The sequence below is a fragment of the Triticum aestivum genome, chromosome 6B, assembly GCF_018294505.1.
Source record: "Triticum aestivum cultivar Chinese Spring chromosome 6B, IWGSC CS RefSeq v2.1, whole genome shotgun sequence".
NCBI lineage: Eukaryota > Viridiplantae > Streptophyta > Magnoliopsida > Poales > Poaceae > Triticum > Triticum aestivum.
This window is the reverse complement of record NC_057810.1, coordinates 623,995,350-624,006,796: the sequence shown is the minus strand read 5'-3', so window position 1 is coordinate 624,006,796 and position 11,447 is coordinate 623,995,350. Positions and strand designations below refer to the sequence as shown.

The following is an 11,447-nucleotide window of genomic DNA, read 5'->3' as shown; positions in this document are numbered from 1 at the left end:
TTGCAAGGATGCTGGCATGGGCTTTACTTGCACATGGATTTTGGATGCACATTTAAACATGTGGATCTTCAAACTTTCATATGGGAACGTGTCCTTGAGTAGTAAATTTATAGGAGGTAGACACAATTTCAGGAGAGGTTTCATAATGTTCACAACTGGCAATAAAAACGATGCTTACCTGGTTAAATTTGGAGCTCATGTTTTTCTTTTTGAATGGTATTTGACCTTTTTTTGGATTATCGACGTTATAGAGAGCCGAAATGGTATTAGGTTCGTTGGCAGATAGAGCGAAAAGGAATGTTCTTAACTTGCTCACTCTACAGCCATTACTGCTTCTAGAGCTAGTTAAAGACCTTAGCATAAAGCCTTTCCTTAATGCTTATGTCAAGATGAAGAACTTATTGTGGTCGTGTTTACCTCATGATTCATGTGGTGACTAATACAACTTGTACATCGAGGGTGGCCTGACTAATCAAATCTTCAATATATATATATATCCGAGAACTGTGATTGTGAGTTTTGGGATACGCATTGAATACCCAGTTTTCACTCTTTTTATGAATGTTGATTTGTTTCATTTTTGGTGTAAATGAGACAGAGCGAGACCTTGTTTTGATCAAAATAAAATGGATGACAAACACAGGAAATCATATTTGTCGTGTAGTGCGTCTAATGTTCAGCAATCCCATCAAAGACCTCCTCGTTAGCGCATATAGCGGCGAAAATGAGAACTGACACTCATGGGAACGAAAGCGGGCCATCGCTCGCTTTCGCTTTGCTTCTTCATTCACTCGCTCAACTCGGCTTGATGCCTCCTTTTTTTTTTCTTGGTTGTGTTGTGCTGCTCGTTCGGGGAAAAGACGGGCCATCGGGTTTTGTGTTTTTGAATATGTTCATAAATTAGAAACAAATAGTGGATATTTTCAAAAAAAATCCAAGATTTGTAAAAAAGTTAATGAATATGAAAAAGTTTAGAATTTTTGAAAATTTCACGAATTTTAAAAATTTAATGGTTTTTGAAAATTAACTTTTTGACGCATTTGGAAGAAAATCACGGATTCTAACAAAAGTGCATGGATTCGAAAAACTTCATGTCTTTTTGAAAAATCACGAATTTAAGAAAAAAATCATGAATTTGAAAAATAAATCATAAATTTGGAAAAAGTTCATAAATTTGAAAATTAAAGAAATAATAAAAACTAAAAATGAGATGTTTAAAATAAAATGAATACAATAAAATAAAAAAGAAACAGGGCCGAAAAAACTGTGAAATTCCGACTAAAAACAGCAGAAACAGCAAAAACAACAGGAAAAAAACAGGGCCGAAAAAACTGTGATAAGAAACAAACTATCATTATAGTTCTATAACTGGGCCACCCATTTCGGTCGGGGCTGTGCGCCGCGTAGATTAGCCTGGATTTGGCGCCGATGGGATTCGACCTAGTGTGTGCCCTTTTTATTCCTTTCCACCGGTTTTGGAAAAGTTCTATAACCGCCATTTTCCATTTTTCTTTTTCTGTGTTTTCTTTGATGGTTTACTGTTTTTCTTCTGATTCTTTTATTTTTATTTTTAAACATTTCTGAAATCCAGAAAAAAACATTCTTGAACTTGCGGACAATTTTTAAATTAATGAATATTTGTTTTTTATTGGCAAAAATTCAAGTTCATGAACATATTTTCAATTAGTATAAATGTTTTCAATTCGTATATTTTTTTTCTTATTTTATTTATTTTTAAATTCACAACTATTTTTTGAAATTTGGGAACATTTTTACTTCATTAATGTTTTTTTCTTAAATTCGGTAAATAAATAAAATTTACAAATATTATTGAAATTTCTAAAGTGTTTCTAAAATTTATAAATTGTTTTCATAGAAGATCGAACGAAACATATAGAAGTTGGATGAAAAAGCCAGATTCTCGTGAATGTACATATTTTTTTTCCTCACAGAGAAGCACAACTTCTCGCAGAAGTGAATCTGTGCTTCCACGAGAAGCAAAATTGTACTTCTTGTGAATCACATAACTTTTTCCCTTTCTGAGAAGATTAAATATGCTTTTTGTGTAAACAAATATGTGCTTCCACGAGAAGCAAATCTATGCTCTCGTGAAGGCACATATCATTTCCCTTGCTGAGAAGCACAACTGCGCTTCTCGCAGAAGCAAATCTGTACTTTTTGTGAAAATATAGACTTTTTCAACAAGCACAACCGCGGTCTGCAAACATGATTTTTTTTTGCTCTAGAACGGAAGAAGGCATGGCAAAAACTAAAAAGGCCAAAAAGTACATCTAAAACCCAAAAATACCTATAGACAAAAAAGAAATAACCAAAATCTAGAGGAAGGGCCCGACATGCGACTTGTGACGGCGGCTAGTCGCACCACTCGACGAGCTGGCTTGCAAGAAAGTGTCCCTTGCGCAAGGCATAACCCTTGTTTTTTTAGAAACACCCTGTAATTTTATTTATACTCATAACAATTACAGATACACTGATTTGGACGTATGATCTAAGAAAATGCAAAGTAACTCCTATGATTAAGAATTACAATGAAATCTTCTGAAAACACCTTCTTTGCGGTATCATCCCTGCTCGAAGAAATACTGCGAAGACTTCGGTAAAGAGGCCGCAATTGGACTGAAGCAACAATGTTGTCACTCTTTCATCCGCACGAACATTACTAACAATGGTTTTTGAAAGTGCCTTGAGTCGTCCATCCAAAAAGATGGGAAGCCTTGATCGATGAACTTACTTGGGCCAGGGTTGATCCCCTAGAAGTGCAGGTTGTCGAATCACTATATCTTCACAACAGTGACGATGAAAGATTTCACCTCCACAAAAAATCAGACCAACACAAAAAGCTTGACACAACAACATAAACTCATCAGATCCAAATAATCGGACCAGCGAGGGCAGAAAATTCTCTGACCTCATGGCTCCTTAATTGCTTCCAATAATCCATGCGAAGAGCTTTGCTGATTGATTTCATGAATTGAGACTTCATTTCTTTCTCATAATAAAGTTATAAGTTCTACAACTGTGCCTTCAGGAAGTGTACTGTAGGAAGGGGAAGCCCGACACCTCGACGTGGGACGCCCAGTGCACCGGCGTCGCCCGAGACGAACCAACCGGCTCCACCATGCAAAGCCGCATCGGCCGGCACGCTCGCCTCATCTCATCAACCGCCCAACTCGGCGAGCCGCGCGCGCCCGGTGCCCTGCACAGGAGCCCCGGCACGGCACCTCACCCTGCGGCCGCGCCACAAAAAGCAGGAGCCAGACCACGGAAAGCCACGCCGAGGCACCCGCCCAGTGACCACCGATAGCGCCGCACCGACGACGACCGATGCCGTCGGCTCGATCACATCGTTTCTCACCGTTTTCTCCACCTGAAACGCAACACAACAGAAAAATTCACGAGTTTGAAAAATAAATAAATCATAAAAACTAAAAATGTTTCAAAATAAAATGAATAAAATAAAAAATAAAACAATTCACCAAAATTCAGACTAAAAACAGACAGAAACAAAACAGAAAAAAACAGGCCCGAAAAAACCACGATAAGAACCAAACTATCACTATAGTTCTATCTGGGCCGCCCATTTTCGGTCGGGGATGTGCGCCGCGTAGGGATTAGCCTGGATTTGGCACCTATGGGATTCGACCTAGTGCGTGCCCTTTCTATTCCTTTTCCACCGGTTTTGGAAAAGTTCTATAACCGCCATTTTACCATTTTTCTTTTTATGTGTTTTCTTTGATGGTTTATCAGTTTTCTTCGAAATCTTTTATTTTTATTTTTCTATTTTACATTTTTTAATCTGTAAACATTTCTGAAATCCAAAAAACAAAAACAAAAAGTTAACATTTCTTGAACTCGCGGACAACTTTTAAATTAATGAATATTTGTGGAAATTCGTTTTTTTAATTGACAAAAATTAAAATTCATGAACATATTTTCAATTAGTATAAATGTTTTGAATTCATATTTTTTCTCTTATTTTATTTATTTTTTATAAATTCGCCACTATTTTTTGAAATTTGGGAACATTTTTACTTCATGAATGTTTTTATTTAAATTCGGTAAATAAATAAAATGTACTAATATTCTTGAAATTTCAAAAGTGTTTATAAAATTTATAAATTGTTTTTCACAGAACATCAAACGAAATATATAGAAGTTGGATGAAAAAACCAGATTCTCTTGAAAGCACATATTCTTTTCCATTTCCGAGAAGAACAAATGTGCTTTTCGCGTAAACAAACATGTGCTTTCCATGCGAAGACCTTTGCTAATTGATTTCATGAACCGGGCCTTCATTTCTTGCTCACAAAGTTGTATGTTGTGTAACTGGGCCTTCAGGAAGTGTACTGCAGGAAGGGGAAGCACGACACCTCGGCGTGGGACGCCCAGTGCACCGGCGTCACCCGAGACGAACCAACCGGCTCCACCATGCAAAGCCGCATCGGCCGGCACGGTCGCCTCATCAACCGCCCAACTCGGCGAGCCGCGCGCGCCCGGTACCCCGCACAGGAGCCCCGGCACGGCCACCGCGCCACAAAAAGCAGGAGCCAGACCGCGAAAAAGCCACGCCGAGGCGCCCGCCCAGTGACCACCGACAGAGCCGCACCGACGACGACCGACGCCGTCGGCTCGATCACATCGTTTCTCACCGTTTTTCCCACCTGAACTGAAACGCATCGCATCGCATCGAAGGTTCAAAACCCCTGCGCGTGCGGCCCCCACTCCGCCCGTGCCCACCCCCTCCCCTACTAGTACATCAACCCCGGTCGCGGTCGCGCCACGAGAGACGTAGGCAGCGCCCATCTTTTGACGCCGCCTGTGCCTTTTTCCGGCGGAAGGCAGGCAGGCAGAAGAACCCCGGGACACGGCCCGCATGGACATCAAGGAGCGGATCCGCCGCACGCCGCGGGAGGAGGAGGCGCCCGCGGAGGCGTCTCCGCGCGGGAGGAAGGGCGGCGCGGCGATGCTGCTGCTGCGGTGGTCCCTGCCGGCCGCGGCGCTCGTCGTCTGCGCCGTCCTCCTCCTCATGCTCGCCGGGGGCTCCGCCGCGCGGAGGGGCCATCTCCTCGACGCTGATCCCTCCGGGCGCGATGACCTGCGCCTCGTCCGTCCGCGAGATGGTACGTACGTGAGACACATACCACGGATACGCCTGCGCCCGTAACGCAAGTTTCCATTTTTGAGTTCGGCTGCCGCTAGGACCACGGCTTTTGTTCGAACCCTGAATTCTCGGACTTGTACATTCAGGGTGCCAAGCATGGCGCCTTTAATGTCTGGGCTCCATGACTTTCTTCGCTGGGCTGATACTCCCTCTTCTCTTTTGACATGTGCGCTGATACTCCCTAGTTATTGCAAGCGAGTTTTTTTTTTTCCAGTATTTTTTGTGTCAGTTTAGCTCTTAAACTTTAAAATGTTGCAAGTTGCTAGGTTTTGGTACGTTTGATGTTTACTGATATTTACCGTCGGTGATGGTAATTGTCAGTGACTAGCCACAACGTTCTTCAGATCACAATGTGCAGTATGAGCGCAGTGAACACTATTGCCTACAGAATGCTGGGGTTCTGAATGCCGCCCCGAGCTCTCGTTACATGTGTATTTTTTTTTGTACTAATTGCTAAATTTCCTTGTATACCGTGATATCCATAGCATATGAGCATTGATGCTAAATTACTTTACCATCATTTGCCATGGTAAACAGGGTCAGCTTTGTCTAGTTTATGTTTCATGCGACTGTTGTTCCGTGCCTTGTCTTGTTTATGCACTGCATTGTTCTATCCTTGTCATCCGCATTTACTGACTGACTTGAGTAATCCGCGCCTACCTCAGGCATCAATGACACTTGACCAAAAGATGAACATTTTGTTTTCATTTTTCTTCTGCAGATTGAAGCATAACTCTTATGTTCTGTACATGAATTCTGATACAATGTTTTTCTGTTGTTGTGTTTTCAGAAGACGGCACCTCAGGATCTCCGGAAGTTGTCAAGGACAAATTACTTGGAGGCTTGCTAGCTCCTGGTTTTGATGAACAATCTTGCCTAAGTAGATACCAATCAGTACTGTATCGTCGAATATCGCCCCACTTTCCATCTACCTACCTCTTGGAAAGATTAAGGGAACAAGAGGCCCTCCAGAAAAAGTGTGGTCCACGTACTGAATTATACATGAAAGCTGTTGAGCAGCTTAAGTCTGGTCAGGATATTAAGGTTATGGACTGCAACTATCTGGTCTGGACAGCTTACAGTGGTCTCGGGAACAGGATCTTGACAATCGCCTCGGCATTTCTGTATGCAATCCTTACAAACAGAGTCTTACTTGTCGACGGAGACAAAGGCACCGCAGATCTCTTCTGCGAACCATTTCCTGAAACTTCATGGTTGCTACCGTCAGATTTCCCCATTAAGCAGTTCAAGAACTTCAGTGTTGTCTCTCCTGAGAGTTACGGAAACAAGCTGAAGAGTAAAGTTGTTCATCGTAGCCCTGCTTTTGTCTATCTTCATTTGGCTCATGACTATAGTGACTATGATAAGCTTTTCTTCTGTGAAGATAATCAGCAGTATCTCCAAACAATCCCATGGCTGATCCTGAAATCAGATAATTACTTTGTACCTTCACTTTTCCTGATCCCGGCATACCAAGAGGAACTCATGAGGCTTTTCCCCCAGAGAGATGCTGTTTTCCATCACTTGGGACGTTACTTGTTTCACCCCAGCAATGCCGTCTGGGGCATGATTACAAGATACTATGATTCTTATCTTGCCAGAGCTGATGAAAAGTTGGGTATCCAGATCAGAGTCTTCGACACCGAAACTGGTCCGTTTCAGCATGTCCTGGATCAGGTCCTTGCATGTACATTCAAGGAACACTTGTTGCCAGAGGTTAACACTCAAGAGCCAATTGTCTCACCAAGGAAGGCCAAGTCGAAAGCTGTTCTAGTTACTTCTTTAAACTCAGGATACTACGAAGAATTCAGAAACATGTACTGGGAACATCCTACGGCAAATGGCGAGACAATTAGCTTCCACCAGCCAAGTCACGAGGAACATCAAGACTCAGACAAGAAAATGCACAACAGGAAAGCCTGGGCAGAGATATACCTGTTAAGCTTATCTGATGTCATGGTGACCAGTGCATGGTCAACTTTTGGGTATGTTGCCCAGGGGCTCAGTGGTTTGAAGCCATGGCTTCTGTTCAAGCCCGAAAACCGCACTGCCCCTGATCCGCCTTGCCGCCAAGTTCTGTCCATGGAACCATGTTTTCATGCTCCACCTTTCTATGATTGCAAAGCTAAGAGAGGAACTGATACGGGAAAACTTGTCCCACATGTAACACATTGTGAAGATATGAGCTGGGGGCTTAAGCTAGTCGATCAGAGTTAGTGGTAGATGTGGTGCGTATTTCCTATCCAACTCATATGTGTACAGTGCAAGCCAATATATGTTTACTTGGATGGTATAGGTGCAACTCTGCTTTTATATTGCAGAAAAGTGTTCTCTGGCTTGGTTGATATAGATGCAATTGCATTAACTGCTGCATTTGTTCTCAAAGATATGTTCTGCAACTTGCAAGACATGCTAGTATTAATTTCCTTGTCTGTATTATTTCCATGTTCTGCGATTTGCATTGAAGCATATGCAAAATCCATGGCAGCGTTTTTCTGCCGCAAAAGCAAAAACATGCTATTTTTGCTGCCATGGCAGCGTTTTTCTGCTGCGGCAGAGTCATTAGTGTTTTTTTTTTGCAAAAAATTAGACGTAGAGTGGTAGTTCTCTGCTAATTTTTGTAGAGTGGTAGTTTCTCGACAAGATTGGTTGGAATGTGGTAATTTTTTGTTAAACACTCTGTCGGAAAACTGCAAAAACACTGCCATGGCAGAGTTTCTTCGAAAAAAGCACAAGCGTATACTGCAGACAAGGATCAATAGCAAGAACCAGAAGCATCATTGTGTCGATATAAACTATAAATGTATCTTTTTGCATTTGAAGAAAATCAAATTTTCACCCCACCTGTAGGGCAACTGTGTACTGAGTTTTTACAGTTCCTCCCACAGAAGTTTCATATTCAGTTTTCGTTACCGATAGAGCCTTGCAAAGAGGGAGCTGAGAAGAATTGCGCTTCCTGTAAGAGACCATTGTGATCTGACGTGCTACACCTTTATTATATGGAAAAAAGGAAAAAACAAACGAAATTTCGAGACAGGGAGTTTTCAAGACAAGGTTAGTGCATGAATGATATTTTTGTTGAACGGGTCTGAAAGATGTGTCAAAAGATTCTCGATGGGCCCAGCATGAGTCACAGACGCTTGCACAATAAAGCCAAGCATAGCAACCATTGCCAACCTCCCTGTGATTGTTAGAAATAATTATTAGCAAATTACAAATATTACTACAGGATTATCTTGCAAGCAATTGTACTTAGAGACATTGAACCTACCATTCTTAATTTCTTTCAGCTTCACTTCATTCGCATTCTCTATATCTTTGGCCAGCCCCATTGGGTTAAATAGTGGACCCCCAGGGTATCTGTTCAGATTTGAGAATTGTGATAATGATAATTTAGTTAAAGCGTCGAGCGAGAGACTTGCCATTTGCCAAGGGAAATGGTTTCAGTCTTCAGTTGGAGAATGTTGCTTACCCTGGCTGTAAACCCGCAAGTGAAGCTTCTATGCCAAGGAATGTCCCTTCCTTTGCTTGTGATCCTGGACTAACGAAGTCCATGTACCTCTTGGTTTCGACAAATCTGTGGAGGATCAGAGTTGTGACAGGAACAGGTCAGTCTTGTCCTGTTTGAAATCATTATTACAGTGTACACCATTTAAAACTTCTGAGTTACTGGATGATTCTTATGGAACTGAGTAAATGTTTCAGTTGGATGTTGAATTACCCCATCAAGAGAAGCTGGACAAAGAAGAGTGCTGTGGTGTTGGCGAAGTCAAATTTCGTGGCACCAGCTTCAAACCACACGGGTAGGTTGCCGAGTCCTGATACACGGATCAACTACACAGAAACACACCAATTAGACCATATCGATTTCATGTTTGGTTTCTGTGGTAAGAGTGCTATCTATCTTGGAAAATGAAATCCTAAGATGCTCTTATGGAGCTGATATGTTGGATATCATTTTGCTGGCGTTGAGATTGCTATTTTCATTTGGATCAATAGTTCCTGTCATATTTTGGTTTCTCTTCTTTTTTTAACAAGTGGGGATCGTATCGCCCTTCCATTTCCCCTATCAAAATTCAGAAGTCATGAATGGTTTCTCACTCTGTTTTTCACTCTTCAGCTATTTTTGCAAAATCAAGCTTCAGTGCTATGGTTACTGAGAACATGTCGGCATTTTGCAGGAATTAATAAAGAGGTCAATTGAGCAGCTTACATCGGTTCCGAGGATGCCGGCAACCCCTGCCATGGCGAACCGGCAGTGGACGAGCTCGGCCTGGACGTACCACTTCAAGTCCTCGGGCTGCTCCCCGAGCCCCAGGGGATCAAACCCGTAGTCACCAGGCAGCCTACAACAACAAACACCAAGCAATTCATCAGCCTAGCAACCAACCATCGCCACCTGCAGAGAACGCCGGCAGAGATTGGCACGGGTGACTGACGTGCCGTCGAGGTACGCCGGCGGGTCCAGCCCGGGCAGCCATGTCGCGCGCTCCGCGGCGGCCCGGACCACGAACCGTGCTCGCGGCGACTCAACATGGTGTCCAGGCATGGTGACCATGCTCCTGCTGCCGAAAGGCGTGGGCGGCCTGGAGGAGAAGGTGCAGACTCTTCCATGGGCGTTAGCTGCTAACGCCATGGTCGCCGCCGTCGCCGCCGGAGGACTCGGCTGGCTGATCGCTCGCCTGACTGCAGCCGGCGAGGGTCCTTCTTGGCTGCTGCTGTTTTGTTTGGGGCGTGTGGGTGGTGCGTCGGACGGATCAAAAGGCCGTGGATATGGAACTAGAGGCGTTCGTACTTCGTAGCTCCAGTGGCTGTCGAGCCTGCAGCTTTTGTGCCTTTTTTTCTAGGGGATGCAGCTTTTTTTTTTTGAGACAACTAGGGGATGCAGCTTGTGTGCTGGTTCCAGGCCGGAGTGTATTGGACGGTTCGGGCCCAAGATTTTGTTCCAACGACATGGTTGGCCCGTCGTCGGCCCACGGCTTGCTGCGACGTCTCGTCCTCCCTCTGTGGTGGCATGGCATGGGCGTGTCTGTAGAGCTGAGAGTGACAGACAGCGCTCGTGCTGATGCATGAACCATGGTTCCAGTCTATTCATCACACTTGCCCCCCCTTAAAAAAAATAAAAATTCATCACACTTGCCAAAATATCTTTATACATATCTTATGGGAATAGGAGATTTTCTTTTCTTCCAGCTAAAAGGAAATACTACGGGAATATGAGATTTTCTTTTCTTCAGCTAAAAGGAATTAAAGGGAGAAATTTAAACATACGTGGATTTGGGATGAACACAAACACGAGGTCGTGTTTTATGTTTTCTTTCTTCAGTTTGTGTCTGAAATGCAGTTTAGAAGGTGCCCAAGCAACAAGCATGAAGCATACAACTCAAAAAAAAGAAACAAGCTGCCCATTTGACTGTTTGGGTGGATTCGCCTTTATGACTGTATGAGAAAATCAGCTGCCCTCCCAATAAGATGCAATAATCAGGAAATCAATATGGCAAGTGTGGAGCTGGGTTGTCCACGAGGGTCGTTTCCCATCAAGTACTTGGGACTACCTCTGGCATTGAGAAAGCAAACTCTAGCGCAGTTGCAGTACTTGGTGGACCAGATGGCTAATTGCCTACCTAAGTGGGAGGCAGCCCTTATGCCGAAGAGTGGACGGCTTACTTTGGTACGATCTGTGTTATGCGCCATGCCCATCCATGCAATGATGGCTTTAGATCTCCCGACGAAGACTATTGCAGCTATGAACAAGGTGTGCAGAGGGTTTCTCTAGTGTAGGAGGGCCACTGCGAACGGTGGTAATTCCGTTGTCGCTTGGGATTTGGTTTGTGCTCCAAAATGGGCAGGTGGATTGGGGCTGCCAAACCTCCGATGGCTCAACGTGGCCATGCAGACTAGATGTCTTTGGCTCCAAAGGGTGGACTCGAGCAGACCTTGGAGCGAGTTCAAGATTAAGGTTCCTCCGGAAGCGAAACTATTGTTCCAGGCAGCGAGTAGGAGCGAGGCGCATTGTGAGCTTGCCACGCTCTTCTGGGAGGACCATTGGATTGACGGCATGAGGGTGCAAGACCTTGCGCCGAGTATTTATGCCATGGTACCACCGCGCACCAAATCGATGAGGCTTGTTGCCCAGGCAATTGAGGATGAATCCTGGCGCTGGATGTTGGCCCGGAGATGGGGGAGGAGGCACTGATGGAATTCCTCTCACTATGGCTTAGAGTAAACACGTGGGTGCCGGACGTGGACGTACCGGATAAGATCT

At 43.9% G+C, this 11,447-nt stretch overlaps 2 protein-coding genes across 2 annotated transcripts; one reads left to right on the top strand and one right to left on the bottom strand.

The window, feature by feature from the left end:
• The first annotated feature begins 4,751 nt into the window (after positions 1 to 4,751).
• On the top strand, positions 4,752 to 7,474 carry LOC123138359 (galactoside 2-alpha-L-fucosyltransferase). Its single transcript, XM_044558323.1, has 2 exons — positions 4,752 to 5,141; positions 5,973 to 7,474. Exons 1-2 carry the CDS (start codon positions 4,895 to 4,897, stop codon positions 7,397 to 7,399), a joined length of 1,674 nt encoding a protein of 557 aa, XP_044414258.1. The 5' UTR covers positions 4,752 to 4,894; the 3' UTR covers positions 7,400 to 7,474.
• A 499-nt stretch (positions 7,475 to 7,973) lies between these two features.
• Positions 7,974 to 9,991, bottom strand: LOC123138360 (photosystem I chlorophyll a/b-binding protein 5, chloroplastic). The gene is made up of 6 exons (XM_044558324.1): positions 9,622 to 9,991; positions 9,396 to 9,528; positions 8,904 to 9,016; positions 8,655 to 8,759; positions 8,454 to 8,542; positions 7,974 to 8,363 (listed from the first exon to the last, which is right to left on the bottom strand). The coding sequence occupies exons 1-6, from the start codon at positions 9,816 to 9,818 to the stop codon at positions 8,227 to 8,229; spliced, it is 774 nt and encodes a 257-aa protein (XP_044414259.1). The 5' UTR covers positions 9,819 to 9,991; the 3' UTR covers positions 7,974 to 8,226.
• Positions 9,992 to 11,447: the final 1,456 nt, after the last annotated feature.